The sequence below is a fragment of the Lontra canadensis genome, unplaced genomic scaffold (assembly GCF_010015895.1).
Source record: "Lontra canadensis isolate GAN:19392208 unplaced genomic scaffold, GSC_riverotter_1.0 scaffold43, whole genome shotgun sequence".
In the NCBI taxonomy this organism is placed as follows: Eukaryota; Metazoa; Chordata; class Mammalia; order Carnivora; family Mustelidae; genus Lontra; species Lontra canadensis.
The window spans coordinates 14,299,409-14,326,540 of NW_022631037.1; the positions used below are offsets into that span (position 1 = coordinate 14,299,409).

A 27,132-nucleotide genomic window follows, 5' to 3' on the forward strand; every position below is an offset into this window, starting at 1 on the left:
GTAAATAAGATCTTTAAAATAATTAAAGTTAAAAATGAAAGTACATACAGAAGAGTGCAGAAATAAGAAATGTTTAGCTCAATGAATGTTCGTATGGTGAATATACTATGTAACTAAATAATAAACATCACCTGTACCCCATGAGGCCCTTTCTAGTAACTTCCATTCTCCCCAAAAGTAACCCCTATCGTGATTTCTGAACCATAGCTTAGTTTTCCTGTTTTTGAATTCTATGGAAAGACAATCCTACACTAGCAATCTTTTGCTTGCTTTGTGATTCCTCTATGTTGTTGGTAGAGCAATAGTTTATTCAACTATAGATTTATCCATTCCACTGTTGATCCCAGTGTTTGGCTATTCTGAATAATGCTGCTATGACCACTGTATATGTGTTTTGGAATACAAACATGCACACACACACGTACATTTCTAGTGGGTATATATCTCAGGGTAGAATTGTTGGTTGCTCTCAAGCAGTTGTACAACTTTGTTTTCTTACTGGCATTATATGAGAGTCCCTTATTTCATACTTGGCACTGTCAGTACTTAAAATTTTTACCAATCTGGTGGCTATAAAGTGGTATCTCAGTATGTTTTTCCATATCTATTTATTAAATGAGGTGAAAGCAAGCACTCTGTAAGATTGTCATGACACCCCCAAGGAGTGCAGGTATCATTCCTATTTTGCAGATGAGGAATGGAGGCCACAGTTGCTCCTTTCCCCTTCCTCTTTCACGATCCACTCACCTTTCCTGGAGGCCCCTTCCCCACTTTCCCCAGTAGGGTTGGGATGCCTGGTTCCCACCAAGTTTGGGAGGCCCTCAGGTCAGGATGTTCTCCTGGGTAAGGAAAAGAGGAAGGGTGGGGTGAAGTGGGCAGGGATGGTAGGACAGAAAGGATGAGGCATAAAGAAGGGTGTGAAGAGATTCTGGCTCTTGGCATGGATGAGAGGACCAGAAGAGAGGTCTGGGAATATAGAGAAGGCACGACAGTGGATATTTGTGAATTTTTAGTGCTGGTGTAGAGAGAGGAATTGTGTAGCCAGGGAATATGAGCCCACGTGTGTATGGATGTTGGGGATTTTTCCGGATCCCAAGACCTCTTTCTGGGGTTTTTACTAAGTCAGAGGAGTCTGTGGGGTCTCTCTAAGCTTAGAGCCCATTTAAGGGGTCGCTCTGGGTTCAGCAGTCCCTTAGTAGAGTCTCTTGGGAGTTTTCTAAGAAGTAGGTAAGAGGTAGGTAACACTTTGTTTTCCATGGTTGGGGGAGTAGAAGGCAGGACCTAGTGGCCCTCCAGAGAATGTGGGAGAAGGACCTGGGGTCTACTCTGATTCTGGGCTTCTGATCTGTCAGGCCAAGAGGCACCCTGGCAAACAGGTATGCTGTTCTTTTATTCAACAGTTGTCAGGGGTGGCTTTCTAACATCTGTCACCCTCCTCCTTTTGCAAGTGTCGTCTGTATGGATCCTCCCAGGTTGTACTTCCCTCTCCTCCCACTTTCGCCTTCCTTGAGCCCTTAGCCCATGGCTCACTGGAAATTCTCTGGCAGCAGAGGCAGCCTGGCTCAGGGCACTAAGTCTGTAGCAGGTAGTAAATATATTTGACTTAAATCTTGGTTCTATTAATTACTAGCTGTGTGCCCTTTGGTGAAGTGACAGAACAGAACTCTCAAAGGACCCAACATCATTCCCTTGACTTGCCTCCTACACAGGCTTTGGCTGATGAGTTAATGAGAAAGTGATTCCACGGGTGCCAATTGGCTTGGTGCAAACTCTGGAGTGTTGGGAGCCATGATTGGCCTGGGGTCTAGGACCGTGCAAAGATTCCAGAGGTTCTAGATTCCTCAACTGCCCAAGCTGGAAGGGGGTTCCCAATTCAATGTGTTCCCCTCCCCCATTTTACAGATGGAAAACTGAAGCTGAGGAAGGGGAAGTGGTCAGAAAGCTGGCAAGTAGTGGAGCTGGTTGGATTGGAGATAAGAAACTGAATCCTGGCCAATCCAACTACAGATGGGCTCTCCTCTTCCTTCTGCATCCTCTGTCTGGGCGTTCATTTCTGGAGCCACATGTCCTGAGGAAAGGACCCAGTCTCTAGCTCCTGAACCAGATTTCCCTCTGCACTATGGGGTCTCTACGGAGACTCTAGCTCTCTTGATCTGATCTCTCCAAGTATGGGGCCCTGGTGCACAAGGAGGCAGCTGTACTGATGGGTCATTGCTCAGCTCACACCTGGAGTGACTGTAAGGATGTTCTCCCTGGGGTCTGGACATCAGCAGACATGGAGGGGAGTTGAGCCCCCTACTCAGTTTGGGCACTGTGGGAAGTCCAGGGCAACCAGGGAGGGGCTGGGAAGCCAAAGGTATGGGGAGGTCTGGGGCCTATTTCTCTGCTACCGCCTCCTCCACTCTGACCCCCTACACCCATCTTGCACTCTCTACAATAGTCTTTTGCCCTTGGCATTTGTTTAGGATATTTCTGACAGCTATTTCGGAAGGCTGTGAAACACAAAGGTTTATCATATAAACTCTAGAGCCGGACTGGCGGGGTTCAGAACCCTGTTCTTTGACTTATTTGCTGTGTGACTTAAGTAAGTTACATATCTTTCTGTGCCTTAGTTTCCCTGTCTTAAAAAGGGGATAATGATAGCCCCTACTTCATGAGATTGTTGTGAAGTGCACTCGTGAAGCACTTGAAAACATGTCTAGCACATGACTCATGCTCATTAAGTGTTAACCTTCATTATATGCATTTTGCCTACTCCATCAGACAAGACACTCTATAGGACAAGCCCATGAGATTGGGGGTACCCTGAAGGCAGGACTGTCATTTCTCTAAGAAGCCCATCCTGAATGCAGTAGAGTTTTGAAACTGAACCAACAAGGAGCCTAATTAGACTCTGAGCAACAAGCCAAGGAGATTGTGGGCTGGAAGAAGTGGGCGGGGAGTGGGGATCATTCTCACTTCTCCATCCGTAGCATCTTCCTGGCATCCTGAATACCCAGGAGCTTAGGGACAGACAAGGATGCGAGAGGGAGGCAGGGGTTCTTTTTCTTTTTAAAAAGTTTATTTTATTTTTCAGTAATCCAATGTGAGGCTGGAACTCACAATCCCAAAATCAAGAATTGCATGATCTTCCAACTGAGCCACCCCAGTGCCCCAAACAGGTTCCTTTTCTGGTAGAGCCCTGGGCTGGAAAAGATGACAGGGAAGGAAGGCGATGTTTCTGTCTCCGGGGCTCTTGGAGGTGCTCTCGGTCCTCAAGGAAGCAGCAATCAGTTGGAGAAAATCAATGAGCAGCCTCTGTACCCCATTTCTTGGGTTCCAGAACCCTTTCTTATCCATTATCTCATTTTCTCTTGCAATCATCCTGTGGGGTAAGCCCAATTACCTCTTTCTTTTCTTATTTTTATTGTATGTTTTTAAGGTTAATTTTCTAAGTTATATCTTTGTTTCAGGAGCATGTAAAAAACACAGAAGAACTGAATGCAGAATTTTTTTTTCTCTTTTTAAAATAGAGGATGAAATGACCCTTCCAGACATTAAGTGTGTATCCAAGGTCACACAGCTCTTAAGCGGCTGTGCTACAACTTGAACCCAGGTCTTCTTACTCCAAATCCTGTGCCCTTTATGTAGCCTATCCCCAGACACCAGCAAGCCCAAGGAGGACACTAAACCTAGTCCTCTGAGAGCCTCCAGTCTGCCGGGGCTGGGGGGCGGGGGTGGTGCCGGATGACAAAGGTCCTTAGTTTCCAGCAGGGTGGCTGATAGGAAGGAGCAAACACTCAGTGCCCCCTGTAGGCTGGACAATTTGCACAATCCAGTCTTTCTCTCTCTCCCCTCCTTATGCTTTTATCTTTCTTATCACAAAGCCCCATTTTCCAGGTAAGAACAGTGAGCTCAGAGTAACTTGTTTCAGATTCCCCAGTGAGTCCAGTGACAAAGCTGGGATTAGAATCCAAGTCAGCCTAATGCTAATACTGGTGCTTTTTACTCTAGTGTGGCAGATGGTTGGCTCATGAGTCGCCTTATCTGTGAAGCTTTTCCATGCCTTGGTTGTAGAACTGACCACTTATGCGTCTGGGTCCCCAGGGTGCCCCACACGAATGTCTCCCAGGGCACCTGCACACTTCTTAGGTTCATTTTATTTATATGCCTCTCCCCCCTCACTAGGCAGTGAGCTCCTTGAAGGCAGAGAGTGATCTTGGTCATCTCTGTGTCCTCAGTATGTAGCACAAAGCCTGCGCAAATCACTGTCCAGTAAATATGTGTTGCACGAATGATGGGGAGGTGCTTGGATGGCCTACTTATATCTATTTTTCTGCTTCCTTGAAATTAATCCAGACGGTGCTGTTGGGTGGTGGGTGGGGACCAGCAGATGGATGGGGGATGCTGGGGTAGAGGTCTGGGCACCTGTCTCACCTGGACACCTTTCTGGATTTCTCACACCTGCACTCATGCTTCACCTCAGGTACTTTTTTGCTCTGAGTCCAGCCTCTTCTGCACGCCTTCCTCCACATCCCAGTGTCTTTAGCTCTCCCAAGTTTGCTGTCTATGAGGCAAGTCTGGCATTGGTATCAGAACTGTCCTTTCTGATCCCATTTTACTCTCATAAGAGCTTTAAGAGGCAGAATAGGTGGAGATGACCGACCTCTATTTTATAGTTAGGGACATCCAAACTCACCAAGGAGAGGTGTCCAACTTCATACAATAAGTTGGTGGCAGAACTGGGTTCGAGATGATTGAGGGGGATAGGGCTGGGGGAAGTTTTCTGAATCAGGGACAGGCTGGGCTTCTCCCAGGGACATGAGGATCCAGGCTCTCTTTGTTGTGCTCCAATACAGAAGAGACCCCAATATGTCTGTGAGATGGTAGGGAGAGAATTGTACAATCTTGTCCCCTGCCAGAGCTCTCCAGACCTTCTGCAGTCTTGATGATTGCCAGTAGGTGCCGTCAGTTTGCAACTTTTTGGTTCTGTCCAGGCAAGTTCAGCTTCCAGCTCCTCTCTTCCTTCTATCACCTGGACAGTCTACACTTGGAGAAAGTAGGAGAGGGCCTAACTGCTGTGAGACTGAAATGAAAGACTGCTGCCTTGGGAAAGGAAGTAGGAAGCAGGAAAACAGTCTCTGATCTGCACTTGGCTTGGCTGCCTTGCTGCTTTCTAGGCTAAGTCAGGCCAAACCAAGCCAAGCCAAGCCAAGCCAAAAAAATTTTAAAAAAGTCCACAGTGGGTCACTGATTGTGCCCTGACAGGCACTCTTACCCTGAAACCAGGTCCAGGACAGGAGAAGCCTTTGTGGGGGAGGACGGGTGAGTACCTGGGGGACCAGAGAGAGAACCTAGGAGATGGGTCTCTGCTCAAATGTTACTCCAGGGTCTCTCCGGATCGCAGCAGGACTGAGGGAAGGGTGAGGGAAACAGGCACCAGTAGGATCTCACAGAGGGCCTAGCCAGCCCCACACACAATGCTGGCTGAATTAGAAGGCACCCCTTCCTCGAAATGCTTGACTGCCCTCTGCTGGAAAACTGTCATAACAGCTACACAAACATACAATGCCCACAAGAGAAATGTTGCCCCCTGGAGTTGTGCTATGCACAATTTGCACACTGAGAGTGGCAATCTCCCCAGCCAGTCCTCCTCTGGGGAAGGAGTCGGGCAGTAGAAGCAAGCATCCTGGAGGAAGAAGAGGCTGGACACCTCCTTCTCCAGGAGTTCAGTGGATTCAGTTCCCAGGAAGGTAGAGCGGATCAGGACCCAGATGAGACCCAGGGGAGATCCGGCGCGCGCGGCCGGGGCGGGGAGTTGGAAGGGCAAGTGGGAAGAGAGCTTACTAACTTCTTAGGGCCATGAGGCCCTTCTGGGTCCCTCGTTGGGTGCTTGCTTCCCTTTCCCCGCTTCACCCGACTTGGTCTCCAGTGGTTGGGACTGGAAGCACTAGGGTGGGGTGGAAAGGACTCTGGCCCGGGAGACTGAATCGCGGAGCCGGGAGTCTGGGCTAGGAGGAGGTCGCGTTCTTGGAGGGCGGGGGGATGGGGCTGCAGCCGCCTTGGCGGGGAAGGGGAGGAATCCTCCAAGGTCGGAGGAGGGGGCCAAAGAGCAGCCCCTTGGCGTCTCCTCTCCTTTCTCTCCCCTCCCAGGCTCCGGTTCAGAGGCGCTCTCGGCGCCTGCCACGGCTTCCAAACTGCTCCGCTTCCTTCTGCGGCAGAAAAGGACTTTCAGATGTTGTAGCGGCGGCGGCGGCGGCGGCGACGACTCAGGACAGCGCCCCCTCCCCCTAACGGCCGCCTCTCCCTCTCCCCCCAGCGCCCCCGCTCCCCCACCTCTGGGAAGGCGCTGGGGGTGTGGCCAGGGGCCGGTATAAAGTCCGGGGGAGCCGGTCCCGGGCAGCCGCTCAGCCCCCTGCCCCCCCCCCGCCCCGCCGCCAGCCGCCTGCCGCCTGGGCCCGGCCGAGGATGCGGCGCAGCGCCTCGGCGGCCAGGCTCGCTCCCCTCCGGTCCGCTTGCTAACTTCCCTGGCTCGGTCCCTGTCCGCCCGCGGGGCCGCCCCGTCTCCCCGCGCCCTCCGGGTCGGGTCCTCCAGGCGCGCCAGGCGCTGTCTCCCTGGGTCCCTGCTGCCAGTCTGCGCGCGCGTTCTCAGCATCCGCGCCCAGCGCCCGCGCCCCCGTCCTAGCTCGGTCATGCTGCCCCTCTGCCTCGTGGCCGCGCTGCTGCTGGCCGCCGGGCCCGGGCCGAGCCTGGGCGACGAAGCCATCCACTGCCCGCCCTGCTCCGAGGAGAAGCTGGCGCGCTGCCGCCCCCCCGTGGGCTGCGAGGAGCTGGTGCGGGAGCCTGGCTGCGGCTGTTGCGCCACTTGCGCCCTGGGCAAGGGGATGCCCTGCGGGGTGTATACCCCTCGATGCGGCTCGGGCCTGCGCTGCTACCCGCCCCGGGGTGTGGAGAAGCCCCTGCACACGCTGATGCACGGGCAGGGCGTGTGCATGGAGCTGGCGGAGATCGAGGCCATCCAGGAAAGCCTGCAGCCCTCTGGTAAGGTGCCCCTGTCCTTGCGTGCCCTACCTGGTGTTCTCCTCTCCTAGACCTCCTTCCCCTTTCAAGCTGGCCCGGAAAGCCCTTGAAAATCTTTCGTGAGTTAAGGAGACAGGTACCTGGCAGGGCTGGAATGGCATGGGACAGGCTCACCCAGGGAAACTGCTGTCGAGTCCCTAGCAGCCTGTTGCCACCAGCAAGGAAGACTGTCCCAGCCCTCCATCTCAAACCTCCCAAGGGTGCCTATTTGGGAAGAGAAGTCTCGGTGGTAGTCCTGGCTGCTGGTGCAGGAGTGGAACGTAGCCTGACCTGGTCCAGCCAGCAGCCTGCAAGTGAGCGGCTTGGGGTCAGATAACTAGAGGATGGGGATGGCAGTGGTGGTGGCTTTTTGTTCCTGATCCTGGAATGTCCCTCATCCTGGCCACAGTTGAAACCCGAGAGGTCTAAGAAGCCAGGGCTTGGCCTTTTGACATTGAGGTGGGTTGGGGTGGAATGGGACATGCAAATCAGAGGGGCTTTGGTGGTGGGGGGCATCAGAGTTGCCCCTCCCCAAAGCCCCTAGGCAGCTCACCCAGCTGTTTGAGAGGTATTTGGAAGACAGAGGTCTCTCTGCCAGGCCTGGGCACCTCATCCTGCTCTGGTATATGGGCACCCCGCTCCTCTCCCCTGGCAGGTGTCATCTGAGGTGGCGGAAGAGAAGCAAGTCTTGGCTCCCATCCCAGAGCTGTAGAAACCTAACGGTGTGGGATAGGGAGTAGAGAAAGGAGAAAGAGGGGGAGAGAGAGGGAGAGGGGGGAGGTGGGAGAGGAAGAGGGGGAGAGAGGGAGAGGATTAGAAGGCCCTTTGCTCTAAACTCATTCTTACACTTTCTCTTTTTCCATTTTTCAGTGAGCCTCTCAGTTTCTCCTTATAATCGTTCTCAGTCTTTCGTATTCTTTTATTTCCTGCTACATCTCTCAGTCTCTAGTTTCACTACCAACACGCCTGAGTTCTCCTTTCCTCGATGTCTTCTGCCTGTTATCAGTTTCTCTTTCTCTATCTTGTTCCCTTTCTGCTTCTGTTGTCCTGCTTCTCTCACTTTCTCCTCAGCCCCTTTCTGTTGCTCTTTCTCTTTGTGTCTGTCACTGTTTCTCTTTCTGTCTTTGTTCCTATCTTTCTGTTACTTTTGGATTCTCTCTCTCTGCTTTTCTGTATCTCTGCCTCTGTTTCTTGTTCCCTCTCTGACTGTTTTGCTCTCCCTGTGCCTCTGTCTGTGTCTGTCTCTTTTCCTGGTGCTTGAAGCTTCCATTGTTGCAGTCCGGATGCTGGGACTCCGGCCCCAAGCTTCCTGCCTCGGGTCCCAGACCCGTTCCACTTCCTCAAATCTTCTGCAGCTTGTTAGTGGAGGAAAGCAGGATGCAGGGAAAACAGGAAGGAGGTGGACCCCAGGGGTCTGGGCCTCAGGCCTCTCTGCCCTTCCTGTCCTTAGGCAGTGAGAGATGGGTCAGCAGAAAACATTCTAGGAGAAATGCCAGCCTGGCACCCGACACATCTGGGAAGCGGGGGTAGGGGATTAGGGGGTGGGGGCAGGGGGGCTGGTCCTGAGGGAGTAAGGCACTGATCCTGGGGCATAGATGCCGGTGTGAGTGGAAGAGGAGGGGAATTGGTACCAGACCAGACTGGGAGTGAGGGCTGAACCCTTGGCTCCCTGAGTATAATGGGACCTCTTTTCTCCATCCTCCACTGGCCAGTGCGTATGTATCTGGCACCAGATTAGAATGGGTGCTTCTCCTCTCTCACTGACTTGAACTCAGGACAGAAGAGCTCTCAGAGGGTCTTGAGTACCCCTTCCTCCCTGGCTGAGCAGGAGCACCTCATCTTGTAGTGGGGGAAAATCTAATCCCCTAGGGGCTTTGGGGGAAATGGTATGAAGTTTGTGATTGCCCTGTGGACATCATGTGAATTGGTCTTTATGTCCCCTTGGGATTACAGGGTCCAGGTCTCTAATGCCCACTCCCTCCCTCCTTGCCTGTCCTCCACCCATGCAGGGTATGCGAAGATCTGGAGAGGGAAAGGGCAAGCCTGGAGAACCCTGGGGAAAACTTGGTACCTACTCGGCAAGCTGTGTCCGTGCCTTCTCACCTCCTAGTCATCACAGAAGCATCCCCTGCACCATGTGAAAGGTGCCCCCTAGAGTTGTGCAACAGCCCTGCAGGGTCTCTGGTGTGACAAGATGGCCAGAGCTCAGGCCTTATCCCCACTATTCTGTCCAACCTTTCACTGTCAATAGGCCAGTGTCCCTCCTAGGTCCCAAGACTTGGACCCTCTTACCTTGGGAATAGTTTGGCAGAGAGTATCAGGCTCTTCTTTCTGCCTTTTCCTCTTAGAGCTAAGCTTCAGCAGGTGACTGGGGGCAGACAATCACTTGGCATGTCCCTTCCCTTGGCCTGCTATGTCCAGCTGCTTACTATTTGCCCCAGGAGCAGGTTTCCTCCTTCCATCTTAAGCCTAACCTCTCCATAGCCCTCCTGTCCCAGCTTTCTGAGCCAGGAAATGTTGTGGGTTAACACTGCTCAGGCCCCCAGAGGTGGGGGTGGGAAGGGACGTGTGCATCAGAAGTCCACAATTCTGCATCAGTGGGCTGACCCTTGACTCATGGAATCTGGGGGAGTGGACAGTACGAAGATCGGTGTTTGGATGGGGGAGCTCCTAAACTGTGCTCTTGGGTCTCTCTGGGACAGGGATAGGGCACAGACAGACTGGGTTAATTTTTAGTCAACACAGCAAATATTGTCCCCCTTACTTCAGTACTGGGAATCCAGTCATGTCATGGGAACAGGGCCTTCCCAGAAGTTCTGCGCCTTGGGGGAGGTAGGGGGAGGAGCATGGCTGCTTAAGATTTTTTCTTTAGTATTGGCAAAGCCAGAATTATTGGTGCCTCGGGTGTCAGGAGTCTTTCCATTTAAAGACATAGGAGCTGCAGGGATAAGTCTGTCCTCCTTCCCCTCCACCCAGGCTGCTGCACTTCCTCATCTGTAAAATAGAGATGACAACGGGACCTGCCTCACAGGCTTGGGGTGTCTGGCATGGAGTAAGAGCTTCATCAGTTAGAGCCATGATGAGGATGGTGAAGAAGAAGAAGAAGCTGAGAAGATTTTGGTCCAAACTTAAATCCTCCTCTGATGCTGGGATTTTTGAGGGACATTAGGGCAACTGAGCAAAGTAGGGGGAGATTCAGAGTTGTTGAGGGGGTGGGGAGGAACTTGGTCCTTTTTGCTGCTGTAAACATGGGAAGAATAGATCAGCTTTCCTTCAGTCTGAGGCAAGCAGCGTGGCATGATGGTGAAGGGGATGCCCTCTGAACTTGACCTTGAAGTAAGGGCTGGGTACCTGGGATGGGTGATCTTGGTTTCTCTAGGGAGAGTCCAGGGGAAGAAAGAAAAAGCCTTTCTTGCAGGGTAGGGGGATGAGCTGAAAAGCCTGTGTCTGGGTGGCTGGGCCCACCTACGTCACAGCCTCACCCTGGGTGTCTTGAAGGGGATGGGGGCTGGAGTTGAGGAGGAATCATGGGGTTGGAATCAAGTTTGAGAAAGAGGAAATCCTCTAGCTTTGACCATGAACTTTTCAGTCAGTGGTGCCAAAGCTGTGAAGTCTTTTCTCTGTCTGGGCGCCTTACCCTTGGTTGCTAGAGCAAAGACCAAGGTTTGCACTGTGGTTGCATGTTGTTGGCCTAGCTCCACGCAGGGGCTGGAGGAGATGACCTGGCCCACCTTGGAAGTCCCACCCCCTAAATAAGCCTTTTGGAAGTCCGAAAGTCAGATCTTTCAGGGGGCTAGGTCTGACTCTGGGGGGACCCACAGGGATTGAGGGCCCCACCTGGGTGAGCACGACCAGAGGGATGGAATTCCTGAATGAGCGGGGAAGTAGCAAGAATTTAGCCAGCTTTGGAGAGTGGAAGGTTAACATTTTTCAGAGGCCCAAGGCTACGATGACCCTCACCCTCCCAAACCCAGTGTCTAGGGGTGGATCCTGGGGTGGATCCTCAGTCTGCCTGCTAAGCAAGGCTGAGCAAGGAAAAGTTACAGATTAAATGGAAAGTCAACAAGCGATGGGGCAGGCAGAGTGCCCTGCCCCCAGTCTGTGTCTCTGCCCAGGGCAGGGTCAGAGTGCCCGAGTGTATGTGGGTGTGCCTGTGTGGACCAGTGTGCCTGGACACGTGATTGTTTGTATATGTTTGTGGTTCTTGAGTCCTGGCCTGTCTGTGTCTGAGTGGGAAGATATGGATATACTCTGTGTACCTATGTGCCTGTGAGAGTAAGTAAGCCGCTACTCTCCCTCTCTGGTGTATTCTTCCCTGAGCTTAGACTCGAGGTAGGGACAGACCGGGACCAGATCTGCAGAGTGTCTGAGCAGCTGGAAGTTGGCATGCTTGGTGTTGATGAAGGACTGATCTCCTCTGTGGAGTGCCCTTTTGGTGGGGTGAAGCAGTCTGGCCTTGGACAGGAAGGGTCCGAGTATGGCATGGATGAGTATCTGGACTCAAGTATGTGTATTTTGGAGGCTTGTAGGATTCTTCAGTTCTTCAAAAAATAAAAAAGGAAGTTTGCCTAGCAACAACAAAAATGTGGGGAAACCAAGGAAGGGGAGGCCAGGCACACTGCCTGCTTAGCTTTCCCAGATAACCCCTTTAGTGTGACATGGGGCCCTACCCACACAAGAGCATAAGCTATGCTTCCAGCCTTGCCCTATGGCCTATAGAGCTCCAGGTTTCAGTGAGCAGACCCAATTGTCCTTTTTTTTTTTTTTTTTTTTTAAGATTTTACTTATTTACTTACCAGAGAGAGAGAGAGAGAGAGCATCCACAGTCAGAGAGAGAGGGAGAAAGAGAAAACCCCAAACAGACTATGTGCTGAGTGCAGAGTCCTACCCCTACTTGGGGTTTGATCTCACAACCCTGAGATCATGACCTAAGCCAAAACCAAGAGCCAGATGCTCATCTGCTTAACCAACTGAGCTACCCAGATGCCTCCAACAGTTGTTCTCCTTAATCATACCTCCTAGGTTAAGGGAAAAATATTCCATATATTCATTAATAACCCCCAAGAGTTAGTCATTTGTGAACTTCAACTCGTGGAAACTCAGTGTTGGAAAGCCTAGTTGCGGTTACATTTCTACTTCAGATCTCTAGGTTCTTGAGGCCTTTACCACCCTGATGGGCCACACTTTCAGGATGGGAGACTCTCTACCTCCGTTTGTTAAGAAAACTCTTGCTTACTTCTTGAACCTGAGAACATTCTGCCTGCTTACCAAGAGAAACAAGTGTTACTGTGCAAAGTAGTGCTTCTCTTTATGGCCATGAAAAGAAAGCAAGCTCAAAGGAAAGACCAAAACCTTTTCCAGGTTCCAAGGGTGCCCCTTGAATTAGCATCATGGGCTGTGGCACATGAGTCCTTTGGATCCCTTCCAGTCATTTCCGGGTAAAATGGTGGTGCTTTTGTCCATGGCTCAGCTCAGCTCAGCCTCTGTTGTTTCAAAATTTGGCTCTAATTCTTTTATTTCTTCTATTTCCTCTTCTTCTCCATTATCTACCTCCAGCCTACACCCCTGCAACACTGTGACTCCTTCCAAAAGTCTTATGCTTTTGTGCAAGGTGGATGCAGGGGCAGGAATCACTGGCTATTCTGGGCTTTTTGGCCAGAAAGGTTCCTTGGGAGGGTCTTTAGGGTAGAGCCTGGATCCCAGATCTTTTCTCTGGTTCTGACCGAGGGTTTGGGGTCCATCTTCTTATGGCCCCCTTGACAATCCTGGTCTTCTGAAATTTACCCACATCTTTTACTGCCCACATCGCTGGGAGGTCTTGCTATAGTGGATACTCCTCGGTTGACCCTTAAGAACTTGATGTCATCTCTGAGACGAGTCCCCTCTGGACTGTCTTTCTTGAGATATTAAATATGCAGAAGGACAGAGTATATCTATCTGCTCCATTTCTTCCTTACCTTTGATTCTTTCTAAACCCGCCCTCCACCCATGACGAAACCTTCCCATCCTTGGTGACTCAATTTTATAAATAACCTTTGGGTATGGAATCTTGACAAAGACTTTCTGAAAGTCTAGATTCCTCCTTGCCTGGTTTCCCTTTATCTACTTGCTTCCCCCCACACCGCCAGAACTAGGAGAATAAAAAGAGAACTAACCCCCCAACTAACTTTGGCTAGACGGAAAAATACCATTTGACCCAGAGGCAGCTCTGGGACTGCTGCCATGTGTGAAGGAACCTGCTAACTCCTCAGGAAAAAAATCCTGACGCAAACCAGATGTAACCTTCTGTCTGGCTGCCAACATCTGGAATGCTGGCAGGGGCTTTGCATTCAGGCCAGCAGCAAGCTGCCAAGCCCAAGCATTTTAGAGGTGACTCTGATCTGCAGAGAGGTCTTGCTACCTCTTTCTCCAGCTCAGCCCTGAATCCCGGTTTTGGCTGCCTGGAGGTTGGAGTAGTGGTTAGGATTCTGGGACTTCGGGATCGGGTTATTCTTGAGTTCAGATAGAGTCTTCAGGAGATCCCAGGGAGAGTGTGCAGGTTGAGCCTTACCACCCCCATCTCCACATCCCCAGTGCCCTGGCTCTGGGCAATAGACATGGACTTCGGATGGAGTCCAAAGTCTAAGGATGGAAGAAATTGGGGTGGGGGAACTGAAGGGAGGTGTGAGGGTGTTTTTGGTCCTGCGGCCACACAGTGTGTCACACATGCACGGACTCACAATTTCAGATGTAGACATATACACCCACTCCCCCTTCTTCTCTCTTGTTCAGCCAACGGGGAGAGCCTTTGGGGCCAGATTTCTCATCACTCATGGAAATTCTGATTTTGGCCATGTGGAAGAGGGGTAGCAGAGCCAACAGATCTGAGGATCCCCTGGTTGGCTCAGCCAGATGCTGAAAAGAACAGGACAGGAGACAGGAAAAGAGAGCAGACGGAGTGGGGGATGGTAGGAGGAGCTGAATGGAGGAGGGTGTGAGATCTGGTGGGGAGGCTCCTGCCTGCCTTAGACCTCCCTGCAGGGCCCAGGGGACACTCCTGTTGTCTGCGCAGCTGCAGCTGGTGACTCATCTGAGGGCTGGACTGGGTGGGGTGAGGGACAAGTCAAGGACTTTAAGAAGAATATTCTCCTGAGGAAATCCCAGGAGAATGGGGAGGAGACGAGGGTGTTGCTTTCATCCCCCCCCCCGAAACTCCAAGGCCCCCTATTCTTTCCCAGAACCAGGCTGGAGAATCCCCAAGAGAAAAGCAAGGTGGGAGGTTGGGTGGGTGTGCTGCCCTGTCCTTTCCCAGTGCTGACCTCTCCCTATCTCGGCATGACTGCAGACAAGGATGAGGGTGACCACCCCAACAACAGCTTCAGTCCCTGCAGCGCCCACGACCGCAGGTGCCTGCAGAAGCACTTCGCCAAAATTCGAGACCGCAGCACCAGCGGGGGCAAGATGAAGGTCATCGGGGTGCCCCGGGAGGAAGCTCGGCCTGTGGTGAGGACCTCTGACCTACAAATGCACATGTGCACACCCTTCCCCACTAGATCTGGATTATGTTCATTCAGCAAATGCACACAGCCAAACTGTGTGCAGGAGGCACCTAGAATGCATCATCAGGACCCAGACAATCCTCTTTCCTTTCCTTGAACTTCCTTTCCTGTCCATCAGTTATACATATTGCTGCAGTGGAAGTAATTGTTAAGTACTGAAATACTTCCGTACTGGTGTGTAAAAATAGTGGTTGCTCCAAGCTTCCTGGTGTTTCTTCTCTTGGATTCTCCATGCAGAATTTTTCGGTAACGAAGGGGTTAACGCTGGCCGCAGCAGGGGGCCTGGAGACCCTGTCCCAGGGTCTGGCTAATGTCCTTTCTGATGGATGGTTCTGATGGATCCACGCCCAGCTCTTACCAAGTTGTTAATTGTATGATGTCTGCTATCCCTCCTGCTTAGAAATCATTCCCTTCCCAACCATCTCCATAGGTTTCCACAGCCACTTACCCCCACAAGGTCCCTTCCATTCACACCCTTCCTTTTTAGAAGCTCTTTGGCTCAGGATCCTCTCCTTAGTGTCCTGCTCTGTCCACCTGGGTCCGCTGAACACTGGGCCCTGCCTGGCCTCTGGGCCTTGAGCCTCCTTTCTGGGTCTTTAGTTCTGATCTGACCCCCAGCCTTGGTCTTCCAGCCTCTCTCCCTTCTGCTAAGCAGTTTCGTTCTCCCTTCCTCTAGCCCCAGGGCTCCTGCCAGAGTGAGCTGCACCGGGCCCTGGAGCGGCTGGCCGCCTCACAGAGCCGCACCCACGAGGACCTCTACATCATCCCTATTCCCAACTGCGATCGCAATGGCAACTTCCACCCGAAGCAGGTGGGTCTTCATCCCTGCTGGCTCCATCCTGACTTCAGCTCTTGGGGCATTCCTGGTCTCTCCACGAGATGGTCCAGGATGGAGATCTCGGGAAAGGGAAGACTTCCCCACCTATACCTACCCCCTTGGACCCTCCCCCAGCCTTACAGTTTCAGATTATTTTGCCCACTGAACTCATTTTGGAGATGAGGAAACTGAGGCCCAAAGTCACAGCGTGAGTTAATGGCAGACCAGCTGTCCTGCCTCCCCATCTAGGGTTATTTCCATCACCTCTGGATCTACCACTTAGCACTCCTGCCAACCTCTACCTCCCCGCACTCTCTCACTCCCTGTACTGTACTCTGTCCTATGAGTAGTTCTCCTTTGCCATAGAATGTCTCAGGTTTCATTTGGGGAAGGAGGGGCTCAGTCATGATGATTTAAGGAGGAAATTCAGTCTGCCCTTTCCCCCAAGATGAGTAACCAAACCACCTGGGGTACAGCCAGGATGGAGGTAAAGCCAGATCTGACAGCTGGGAAAGGGAGCTTTGGATGGAAGCAGAGGAAGGAGTGGGACAGGAGAGAAAACATGAATGCAGGAACCTCCGTACTCCCTCATTCCCTTGGAACATGGGTTCCTCTCATAAGCCCGCAGGAGGCTAGGATATTCAGCAAGGTTGGCTTGTCTCAGCCCCAACTCGGACCCATAAGAAGTGGGCTTACTTGGACGGGTGGCATATCTGGGCAGAGCCTTATACTGGGTGTGATCTGGGGAGTCCTGGCCTGGGTCTTTCTCCAGCTCTTTGTGGGCATAGATACATACATTTTCCCACTCTGTGCTCTATAGATAGATCCACAAAGTGGGCTAGATACCTAGATAGGAAGAGCAGGGCTGCTCCCAGGTCTGCAAATCCTAGGATGGCATGAGGAGGTTATGAGTGCAGAACCAAAAAGGGCCTCTCAGACCAGTGCCAAACCTACCTGCAAGCTTTATCCCAACACCAATTTTATCTTTGTCCCCTTAAAAAAAAAAAATTCTATTTATTTATTTATTTGAGAGAAAGTGCAAGCAAGCGCAGGGGGAGGGGCAGAGAGACAGGAAAAGAGAGAAAATCTCAGGAACCCCACACAGGGCACCATCTCAAAACCCTGAGATCATGACCTAAGCCAAAACCAAGCTCAGCCGACTGAGCCACCCAGGCAACCCCATCCTTGACCAATTTCAAAAAACGTTTTCCCCTCATTAAAAAAAGCTAATAGACTTTATTTTCTAGAGCAGTTTTAGGTTTACAGAATAATCGAGCAGAAAGTACAGGATTCCTATCTATTCCTCACCCCCAGTTTCTCCTGTTAACGTCTTGGTTTAGTGTGGTACATATGCTAACACAAATTAAGAAACTAAAATTGGTCCATAATTTACCTTAGGGTTCACTCTTTGTGTTGTATAGTTCTATGTGTTTTCTTCCCCCAGTTTTTATCCCACTGAACATTCGGACACTTGAGCCCTTTATCCCTAGACCAATGCTGGCCCCTGAGACAACCTTCATTTCTTGGCCAAGATCTGTCTACTCATGAAAGAGCCTCTGCCCTCAGAGGCCATCTTGGACCAGCTGTCTGACTTGGGCTGGGGTGGGACTGGGGCAGGCTGCCTGGGAACTGACCTCTCACACCCTTGTCTTGGCAGTGTCACCCGGCCTTAGATGGGCAGCGCGGCAAGTGCTGGTGTGTGGACCGGAAGACGGGAGTGAAGCTTCCGGGGGGCCTGGAGCCAAAAGGGGAGCTGGACTGCCACCAGTTGGCTGACAGCTTTCGCGAGTGAGCCCTGCCAGGAGGCAGTGGGCTCAGTCCCCCCTGCTGCCCCCACCCCTTAGAGGCTATAGAGCTGACCTGGAGACTGAGTCTGAGTTCTAGCTCTGTCTCTGGCCCAGAAGTTTCCCTTTCTCTGTGTGTGTGTATGTGTGTGTGCATGGGTGTGCCCTTGGGGTGAGCCAAAGCCTAGTGGTGTCTTTGGGCTTAGACAGTCCGAGAGGTCTGAGAGTGGCAATGGGGAGCCCTGGTGTGTCTCCAAATTGATCCTGGATTCATTCATTCAATCATTCATTCATTCAGCCATCTAAAAACACTTATTGACAACATACTACATGCCAGCTCTAGTTTTTTAGTCCTGGGGGCTCTTATTTTGACTTTGTCTGATTTGGGCATTGAGGCCACTTCTTATAAGCTGAGCACAAGCTTGTGGGGAAAGAGAAGTCCCATTTCCAGAATCAGAGAAGCAAAGTAGACATGTACCTTGACTTTTGTACCTTGTACTATTGTCCTTCCCCTCAATTTAGTCAGAGGGTAGAGGCCGTAGGGAAAGTGTGGGGTGGCAGATGATTCAATGGTCAGGAGTCCAGGAGCACTTCCAAAGCTCAAACCCACCAGGCTCCCGTTCTTCTCTTCCCCAGGCCCCTCCATGGGGAAGGACCTATAAGACAAGCCCACCTTTGGGTCTGGTGTGTCCCATGGTTTGTTGCCTGGCTGCCCAGACCCTGCTGTGGGGGAGGGAAGGTCAGAAGCAGTCATGCGGGATAGAGGGCTGGGGAGGTGGGGCCGATTTCTGAATATTCAGAGTGGGAGGAAAGAATGCACAATGGGACTGCATGTGCCTGATGGAACAGAGGACACACATGCTGGGGAGTAAAGGACTTGTCTAGGGTCTTGCTTCCTCCCCTGTTTGTGGTCACAGTCACAAAGTCACCAGGATGACTTCATCCTTCCAGTGGCTCACTGCCTGTGGCTTTGCCTCCCTCCCTATACCTCCCTGTCCTCCAGGCATTTCTGACTTGACTGGATGGAAGGAGACTTAGGGACCTACCAGTTGACCATGATGTCTTGTCTTTTTTTTTTTTTGTTTTTGTTTTTTTTTTTTTAACAAAACAGAACAAAACAAACAAACAAAAAAATCTAGACAATTGTGTTTGGTTGATTTATTTATAATTAGAGACAGAGATGCACCAGGGGTGGGAAGGGGGGTCATCATGTGGTCCCTAGACCTATCCTACATGGTAAGAGGATTGCAAAGTCAACCAATTCACCCTCCTCTTCCCTGCAGTCTCCTCCTAGGGAGCTTCCCTGTCCCCAGAGTCATACTGTCTGTGTTCAGACTCCTGGTGGGCAAATAATGGCTTCTGAAGGAAGGCAAGCAAGGACAGCCCTGCTGGGCCAGAGCTATTTCTGGGATCATATGGTGTGTGAAGTGTATTTCCTAGGGCATCAGGCAGATTGGATTTGCATCTGGATTTGATGTATTAATTGAGTGGGGGAGGCACTTCCCTGAAGTTGAGGGAAGGGGGTAAGCTCCAATATATCCCATAGCTCTCGCTGCCTAGATTCCTTAATGGGGTGGTTGTGTCGTGATTTGATTTTGAGAGATTGGGAATAGGGGCATCTTTGATTTTGCTGTCCTGAGTTCGGCGGGCTGTGGGCTCTTGGGGCCAGACCCAGAATTTCTGCCCATGTGGTATGACTGGATTTCTGGTCACCCCTCTCCACCACCTCTGAGCTCTGTGTGTGTGTACGCTGATCTGGGCGGGGGCCCCTTCTCAGGCGGTCATAGGCAGCCTGAACACCCTGTGCACCAACTCTGCTGTGCTCTGCAGGGGTGGGGGGAAGGGGTTCCCTCCTGTTGGGTTGTCTTCTGGATTCCTAGCCCCTTTTCAGTTCCAGAGGCACTCTCAGATTTTAAATTCTCTGGCTCCTGATGAATTGGCCCCTGTGCTATCTGCATCTTAAATCTGGGCCTGCAATCCTCATCTCTCTAGCTCTGCCTCAGTGACAGCATCCCGCAGCCATCTGGTCTCCCTGAGGCACCGCAAGCCACTGCCAGCAGTAGGAGATTAAAGAGCAAAGTGACCTGGGCCCCCTGACCCCCGTTCATGGAGCCCCCTACTTTCTGGGCTGAGGCCAAGGCATGTTGGGGTGGGAGGTAGGTGTAGGCTGACAATTAAGTTTTAGGTCCTCAAACCAAATAAATGTAGGGAGAGTATCTCTTTCCCTAAAGCATCTCTTTAAATTTCCCTTCTTTATCCAGCCCCCCTTCTCAATGCTCTACCCCTGGTACCATTGGTAGTGAGTACTAAGAGGCCCTTTTCCCTTCGTGGGCCTCCAAAAAGAGCTGGATCTGCTTGGGAAGTAGCTGCATATGTGGCCTGGGATGTGCCTTTGTTATATCTGCATATTTGTGGTACCTGTGTGTGTGGGTTTGAGTGTGGGTGCACGCACGTGTGTAAATACAGCAAAGTGCTACTTCTGAATACACGAAGCGAATATACAAGGTGAGATGTGAACGCATGTGTCCTGGGTGTGGGTGTGTGTAGGAGAGATGCTAATCTGAGGGGTGTGTTTATGTGGGCTGTGTGAATCTGTGAATGCATGCGACGTGAGGCGGGAGGGAATGGAGAAATTCACAGAGTATGTCTGTATTTCCCTGCCGACTATGAATGCATGGCCTTCACTCATTAGGTCTCCCCATTGCAGGATATGTGGGGAGCTTAAGCAAGCATCAAAGAATAGAGGATACACACTTTGGGAGAGGGAATCACACATCCCACGGAAACACTGCCTGGCACTTGCCTCCACCATCTGGGAGTCAGGTCCTAGGTGTCCAAAAAGAAGGAAATAAAGGCAGCTCTGTGTCAGCGTGGGCATGCTCTACCACTCCCAGGCTAGAGGAAGTACACTGTCCTGGGCAGTGCCACAGGGGGGAGAACCAGGCTTCAGAGGAGAATTGCTGGTCTAGTTTGCACCTGGCCCTACCCCCTCCCTGCCCAGCCATGGTCTCCAAATACCCTTGGATGGTCGCTCTAGTAGCCACAGGGCATCAGTATGTCTGGCAGACATGGAAGGGAGGAGGGGGCAAGGACTAATCTCTTGTGTCCTGTTGGGACTTACCTAGATAAACTTAAAACTGAAGTCCTTGAGGGCTCTGCTCTGCTTCCCCAAGAAATGTTATTCCCCTCCACTGTGGCTTGGAGCAGGCGGGTGGGAGGCTCCCCACCAGGATCCCTTAGCCCATTGGTGCTGATCTACTTCAGGCATTTGGTTTCCATTTCCCAGCTCATTAGTTGAGATCAAACCCTGCTGTTGCTGAGGACTGGGGGCTGGGTGTTCCACTGGCAAGCCAGCAGGGTGGGAGTAGGGAGAAAAAAGGGGAGACTTGGACTGACTCCAGTATTGGATTCAGGCGGGGGCATCTCTGGAGAGTTGGCCAAGCTTCCTCGCCCCTCCTCCTACGAAGGCCCCTAGGTTCCAGCTACTGCAATCCCTTTAGCTCCTTCCAGGAAAAGGCTGCTTGTCCCAACCCCTCTGCCCTTTGGGCCACATTCAGCTGTACCAAGCTGCTCCAGGAATGTTATGAGGCATGCAGGACTTGGGGTGCCTGCTTGGCCCCCCTCCCTGGAGGGGATATGACTGTGTGCTAAATGACCCTGAAACATTCCCAGCCAGAGAAACTCCCCCTGCATTCCAGACCCCTATGGCACTGTCACCTCTGACCTAGAAAGAGAAAGTCAGGATGATGTGAGAGGCAGGCAGGCAGCTGCGACATTGGGTCAGTTGTTGGGTCCTGGGGTCCTCTCAGGGAGGAAGGGAGGAAAGGGTGGGTTTGTGAGTCAGGGGAGAGGATCAATGGGGAGGAAGCATATTCATGGGGGAGGAAAGAGTTAATGAGAACAATAAGTGGAGGAGAGACAATGGGGCAGACCTTTGGGTATACCCACGGGGGCGGGGGCGTAGACACCACTTCAGCCAGCCAAGGGTCTAATTAGATCTTCACTGTCAGAGTGATCTGTCCCCTCTATGTCTGAGGCCCCAGGGCCTGGAGAGAGTTAGGGTCAGGGAGTAGAAGTGGGGGTGCTGAGGATAATTAGAAACATGCTCTACTGAGTGAGCAGGCGCCACCAGGACCATTTCTCCCCTCACGGCCCCCCCTCTCTTCCCCAGATCCCCAACCCCCTTCTCCGAGACCTGGACAATTCTAGCCAGACTAGGGGAGGGGCTGGTGGAGCCTGGGAGTAGAAACCCGGTGGGATTGGCTTCCTGGGCCCTTACACAGTCTCTAAAGAAGTGCAAACAACATATTTTCGCCATGCAATGGTATTTAATTACACATAAAAACAGAGCCATTAAACTGAAATTAAACCCTTGTTGGAATCACTTAATTCAGGGCATGACAAATTGCTTTCAGTGGAGGCGGCGGTGAAGTCCCCCCCAGGGAGAGATGGAGATTAGCGGCTTCCATGGCTGGCTGGGTCCCCTTGTTCTCTTTAGAGCTCGCTCCCTTGCCAGCTCTAAATTCCGAAATTGGGATTGACCTTCTTCCTAAAGACCACCCAAGCCAAGGGAAACCTCTGGGTTGGTTTAGGATGATAGAAATGGAGGGTTGGGGAATCACTGTCCCATCCAGTTTTAGACAATACTGGCTAATTTTATCGACGGGGAAGTTGAGACCCCAGTGCCAAAGTCATCCAGGGCCAGAACTAGGACCCTGGCACCAAAGCATGACCAGGAAGGTTTTTCTTTTTTCTTTCTTTTTTTTTTTTCCAGGCTTTTATCCTGCACATCCCAGACAGAAATTGGGACTGGGTAGGTTAGGGTTGGGGAACCTCCCTAGCTGGGGTGGGTAGATGTCTCCAGAACTGGGCTCCCACCTGATCCAAGTCTAGAGATGGCTGGGAAGGCAAAACGGTGGCCCTGGTTGCTTACCACCTGGGTGAGGTTGGCAGGTGGAACTTTCTACTTCTATGAGCCGAAGTTTTCCCATCTTTTGAAGGTGGGATTGTAATTCCTAATAAGACTGCTGGGCAGAATGCAGGAACAGGGGTTGGGTCCGAATTCAGTAAGTGATTCTATTAGACTTCCTTCTCAGGACCTCTGCTTCCCCATTTGTGATAGGATTCAGGTGGGGCCTTGTGGTTTCCAGGACCTTGCTTGCTCTGACTCTGTTTGCAGCCCCTTTTCCTCCTTCCAGACCCCTCTTTCCTTCAGTTTTCCACTCTCCTCTGTAGTCTGTCTTTCTAACATGGACATAGTTCTGGGGTCTATATTGTTGCCTCCTAAGATTTGCCTCACCGAGTCTTCCAGTTGCTGTGTGAGACCCACCTGGGAGGTGAAAGGAGATCTAATAGGACAGGGGCTGCACTCTGGGGAGGGGTTGGAGTGGGGAGCGGTTCCTGTGCACAGCCTCCCTCCCCCATGTGCCCTCTATGATCTGGGAAACTGCTCTGATTAGAACCAAATGGGTCTGCTGTGGCCTGAGGCATCTCAGAAGTCCATTCACTCAATGCAACTTCCCCCTCACCCAAGGAGGGGAGGTGGGTGTAGTTTAGGGGAAGTGGGGACCTGGGGGTTCTCTGTGCCCCAGCTAGGAGAGAGAGTCCTTTCCCTCTTTGCTACTCTACCCACTAGTGCCCTGGGAACTTTTCTATTAGCCCAGGAAGGGCAGCAGTGGGGCGCTGGCCAGAGGACACATTTGTCACGAGGCTTGGGTGGGTAGCCCCTGACCATCCGACCATCCGACAGCCTCTTCTGGGAGTAGCGCCCCATCCCCCACCTCTGCAGTGAGGCTCAGCTGCAGGTTGCCCAGTAAGGGCTGACTAGGTCTGTACACTGCCTCCTGCAGTGGCCTCAAGGTCATTCCCCTTCCCCTTGGCCTCCTAGGCCTTGGTGGACAGAGAGGTTCTTGTGTTGGGGGTTGGGGTGGAAGGGCTGGGGCCCAGGGTTCCCGTCATTGCAGGCCTGGCAGCTCCTCAGCTGCAGATGGCTCCCCCCTCAGCCTGGCGGCCAGCACAAATGCCTTACAGCTGTACCTCTACTGGCTTGCCCCACAGAGACTGGAGACAGAGGCAGGAAGCTGGGGGGCACAGAGGGGCACACATGGATTGCTGGGGTAGGTCTGGGACAGGCCAGGACGGATGCCCAGCAAACCCAGGTTGCTGGGAAAGTGAGAATGGCAGTGAACACTGGGACCTTGAGACTGCAGGGTGGGTTGGGGGAGGAGCTTCCCTACCCTGCAGGGGCTGGAATGGGGGCTTCCTGGGAAAGGATTGTGGGGTGGGGGAGGGTCGTGCTTCCTGGAAGGGCCAAGGCTCAGGGTCCCTGCCTCCCTCCTGGGTCCTGGTTTCTGAGCGCAGCCAGAGCTTCTAAATTGGAACAGCAGGGAGGGAAGCCCAGTCTTGTCCCCACCCAGGGGAAATTGGACCAGACTGCTCAGGAAATAAATTTAATTTTCCAGCATCATGGAAGGTTAGCCGGACAATAGAGGTTTTTTTTCCCCCAAAAAACATAAGTTAAAAAAAAGTCCAATTGCCTTTGGCCGAACTGTTTCCCAACTTCATTTCTCAGCCTCAGTTCAAGGCTTTCCATTCAAAGTGACATGTGACTGCTCAGTGACCCTGGCCTGATCGCTGGCTGTGTGAGGGGTCAGGCCGGGCCAGCCCGGAACTGTGACCACCCCCACTTCCAAAAGCCCTGGGCAGTGCTTGCCCTATGCAATGAGGGAGGGGTTTTGGTAAAAACAAAAACCCTCCCCAAAAGAGATTTTGAATTTAGGGGTGGGTGAGTCCCAAATCCCAGGCAGTAGGCCCAGAAGGGTTTATGTAAGAAATGTAAACTGGGACCTTGAAAGTTTTGATAAGTTTTCTTTTTTTGGGAGAGGAGTGGGGAAGTTTGCCTTTAAAATGCAAAGGGATTTTGTAAATCCCTGTGTGGGGATGTTCTTGGGGTTCAAATGAGGGGAACCGGCCCACAGGCTGGGGAAGGGCTAGTCTCCCTTTGTGTTCTCTGCAGATGGTGGCCTTATAGGGGACTCTGGGCTCTGGCAGATGAAGGGAGGGTCAGCACAATCCAAAGTAGAGGGCGGGTCTGGAATGGGGGGAGAGCAGAGGCTGTCCACAGGCAGATCCCATTGCCCTAGGGTGGGAGGTAGCGATGGGGAAGACCACACAGGAAGCTTTGGGGAGAGCCGGGCAGTATCTCACTGGAGAGGGGGTACATGTGGTGGGAGAGAGGATGGCTCCAGCCTGGTGGCTGAGAAAGGTCACTATCAAGAAGACTAGGGCTGGGAGCAGCCTTTAAGTTCTTCTCCAGTTCACCCATTACACAGATGGGAAATGGAGGCTTACTGGGGTCTGTGACTGTCTTGTCTAAAGCCATAAAAGAGCTGGTGGCAGAAGTGGATTAGAACTCAGGGCGATTTTTTATTTGCACCATCTCCTAGTGAGTGCAGGGGGAATGTTTGGGCACCTACCCTTTCCATAGGAAACTCTTCAGATACCAGAAAGGAGAAGTTAACTAAGGGCTCTAGTTGGAGAGGAAGGAAGGTGGGATTCTGGGTGGGAGATTATAGGGGGAGATGTGCCACTTTCCAGGCAGGAAGGAGGAGGGGTGACTTTGTCAATATCCTGAGCAGCCTGGGGTTGGGGACCTAATCCCTGATTTGAGAGGAGGGGTTTGGCCGAGACACCGGAGGAGTGGCAGACAGCCCTATCCTGGTGTATGTGGGATTGAACTTGATGACCTTGGGTTCAATAAACTCCAAATATCATTCTTATTGTCATCATCACCATGGGTTTGGGTCCATATTGCTTGGGTTCAAATCTCAGTGTGCTACTTATTATGGTTGGACCCCAAGAGGCTGACTTAGTTTCTACTCCACAGTTCCATATCCATCAAATGAGCATAAATAATAGTACTTATACAGTATTGCTGTCCAGGTTAAATGAGATGGGGCGCCCGAATGGCTCAGTTGGTTGAGTGTCTGACTCGTGATAAATCATGAAGCTAGTCAATGGCAGAGGGGACCTGCCACCCACATCTGCCTGACCACCCAGGCTTCTAATTCTTGATGCAGAAGAGGGAAGTTGTGATGTGTGTGTGTGTGTGTGTGTGTGTAGGTGAGAGCGGCGAGAACTGGACAAATGATATGTCCCATCTCAGTGTTCACGGGTGTCACATCTCATGCTGTGGAGGATAGAACATCTGTGGGGGCACATGCAGACCTCTTCTCCATTCCCTGCCCAGCCCCAGTATGGCTAATGCTGTCCTGTTCAGCACATGTTTGGTGAATGAGTGAATGAGGTGAATGAGTGAATGTTTGGTGAATGAGTGAAGTGAGTAACATTCTCCCTTCTCCTTTCCCTCCTCCTGGCTCTCCTCTCTGACCTCCAGGCCTGCAGCAAGCCACGCTCCACTTGACTTCCTCAATAAGACCCGATTGCAGAGAGGTAAAGGCTGAGATGCCTTCTAGGAAGCAGAAGCTTACATAACAAGGCCCTGGCTGCCTCTTAGGGCAAGGTTCAGAAAGAAGACAGCCCTGGCCCAGCCAGCACAGGGGAGCTATGGGAGTGGGGGATGTGGCTGGGGCAGGATTGAATTGTGACCCTCTAAATTCATAAGCCCTAACACCCAGTGTGATTGTATCTGGAAATAGTATTTTTAGGAATTAGTTAACGTTAACTGAGATCAGAAGGGTGGGGTCCTTCCTAATGCTAGAGGCTTGGGGCCTTGTTAAGAAGAAGAGAGATTTCCCTCTCGAGGAGCCCATACTGAAGAAAGGCCATGTGTGCAAACAACGAGAAGGTGGGCATCTATAAGCCGAGAAGAGAGCTCTCACTAGAACCCAACCATGCTGTCACCTCAGGCTCTGGAACAGGGACAAAGTTTAGGTATCTGTTGTTTAAATCACTTAGCATTGCGTTATGGTGCCTGAGGAGACTAAGACCAGGGGGACTGGGAGGCCCTGGTCCTGCTTTTTCCCATGTGGCCCTTCAGGCCTGAAGAACCCAGGACCCAGGCCTAGATCAAGCAGGCTCCTGTCCCAGCCTATCTCCTTATGCTCTTATCCTTTTCCTGGCCTGAAGTTCCAAGTTCTCACAGCTTTCTCTTCTGATCACACTTTTCCTCAACCCAGGCCTCAGGTCTTGTCTCCTGCCCCCACGGCCATATTTCTAAAGCACAAATCTGGTCACTTACTCCTTAGCTAAAAAGCCTCTGATGTCTCCTCGTTGCCTACAGAATGAAATCCAAGGAAGGTGCCATGTATGATTGTGCATTGCACAACCTGTGCAACGGTACATGAGGGGTCTTGAGTTCAACCTCATTCATTCATTCACTCACTCATCCATTCATTTAACAAGTATTCATTCCCTAGACATTCTCAGCTTAGAACCCAAGGTTCTTGATAATCTGGCTCCAGACTCCCCTTTGCTTCCTCTGTCACTTATTTCCCTGGGTACCATATACTTTAGCCACACTGAACATGGTATTGTGTCATACCTGTGTGTTTCACACACAAATTCATCCATCAGCTTGTCTGAGGCTGCTGAGGCAGAGTGGGCCCAGATCAGGAATCCCATTTCTCTGCCATTTCCCAGCTAGGAGAATATGGGCAATTTAACCCTCCAAGCTGCAGTAAAATGGGATTAAACATATATAATGTGCCTCACATTACACTTAGCACATAAGAGCCTCCCAATAAAAGTTGGTTTCCCCACTTCTTTGTGTGCTAAACTCCTTTTCATTCTTGAAGATCCAGCTCGAATGTTACCTCCTTGGTAACATTGCCCTCATTCCCTCCAAATGGATAAAGTTTACATTCCCTGTTTCTACTTTTCCTGCCAGTCCCACATGGCACTCACATACCTCTGTTAGAATGCTGTTGTGCTGATCTGTTTTCCTGGCTCACATGAACAAAGCATCCAGCCAGAAAACCCTTGTTGCATGAAGCAA

The 27,132-nt window shown here is 51.6% G+C and overlaps 1 protein-coding gene and 1 long non-coding RNA gene across 2 annotated transcripts; one reads left to right on the forward strand and one right to left on the reverse strand.

Annotated features, from left to right (window-relative positions):
• Window positions 1-4,692: 4,692 nt before the first annotated feature.
• Window positions 4,693-8,123, reverse strand: LOC116875814. Its single transcript, XR_004384276.1, has 5 exons — window positions 7,885-8,123; window positions 7,592-7,700; window positions 5,831-6,191; window positions 5,258-5,312; window positions 4,693-5,023 (listed from the first exon to the last, which is right to left on the reverse strand). It is a non-coding gene; the product is annotated as an uncharacterized LOC116875814 (long non-coding RNA).
• On the forward strand, window positions 6,385-18,269 carry IGFBP4 (insulin like growth factor binding protein 4). Its single transcript, XM_032871569.1, has 4 exons — window positions 6,385-7,020; window positions 14,363-14,520; window positions 15,253-15,387; window positions 17,051-18,269. The coding sequence occupies exons 1-4, from the start codon at window positions 6,672-6,674 to the stop codon at window positions 17,183-17,185; spliced, it is 777 nt and encodes a 258-aa protein (XP_032727460.1). The 5' UTR covers window positions 6,385-6,671; the 3' UTR covers window positions 17,186-18,269.
• Window positions 18,270-27,132: the final 8,863 nt, after the last annotated feature.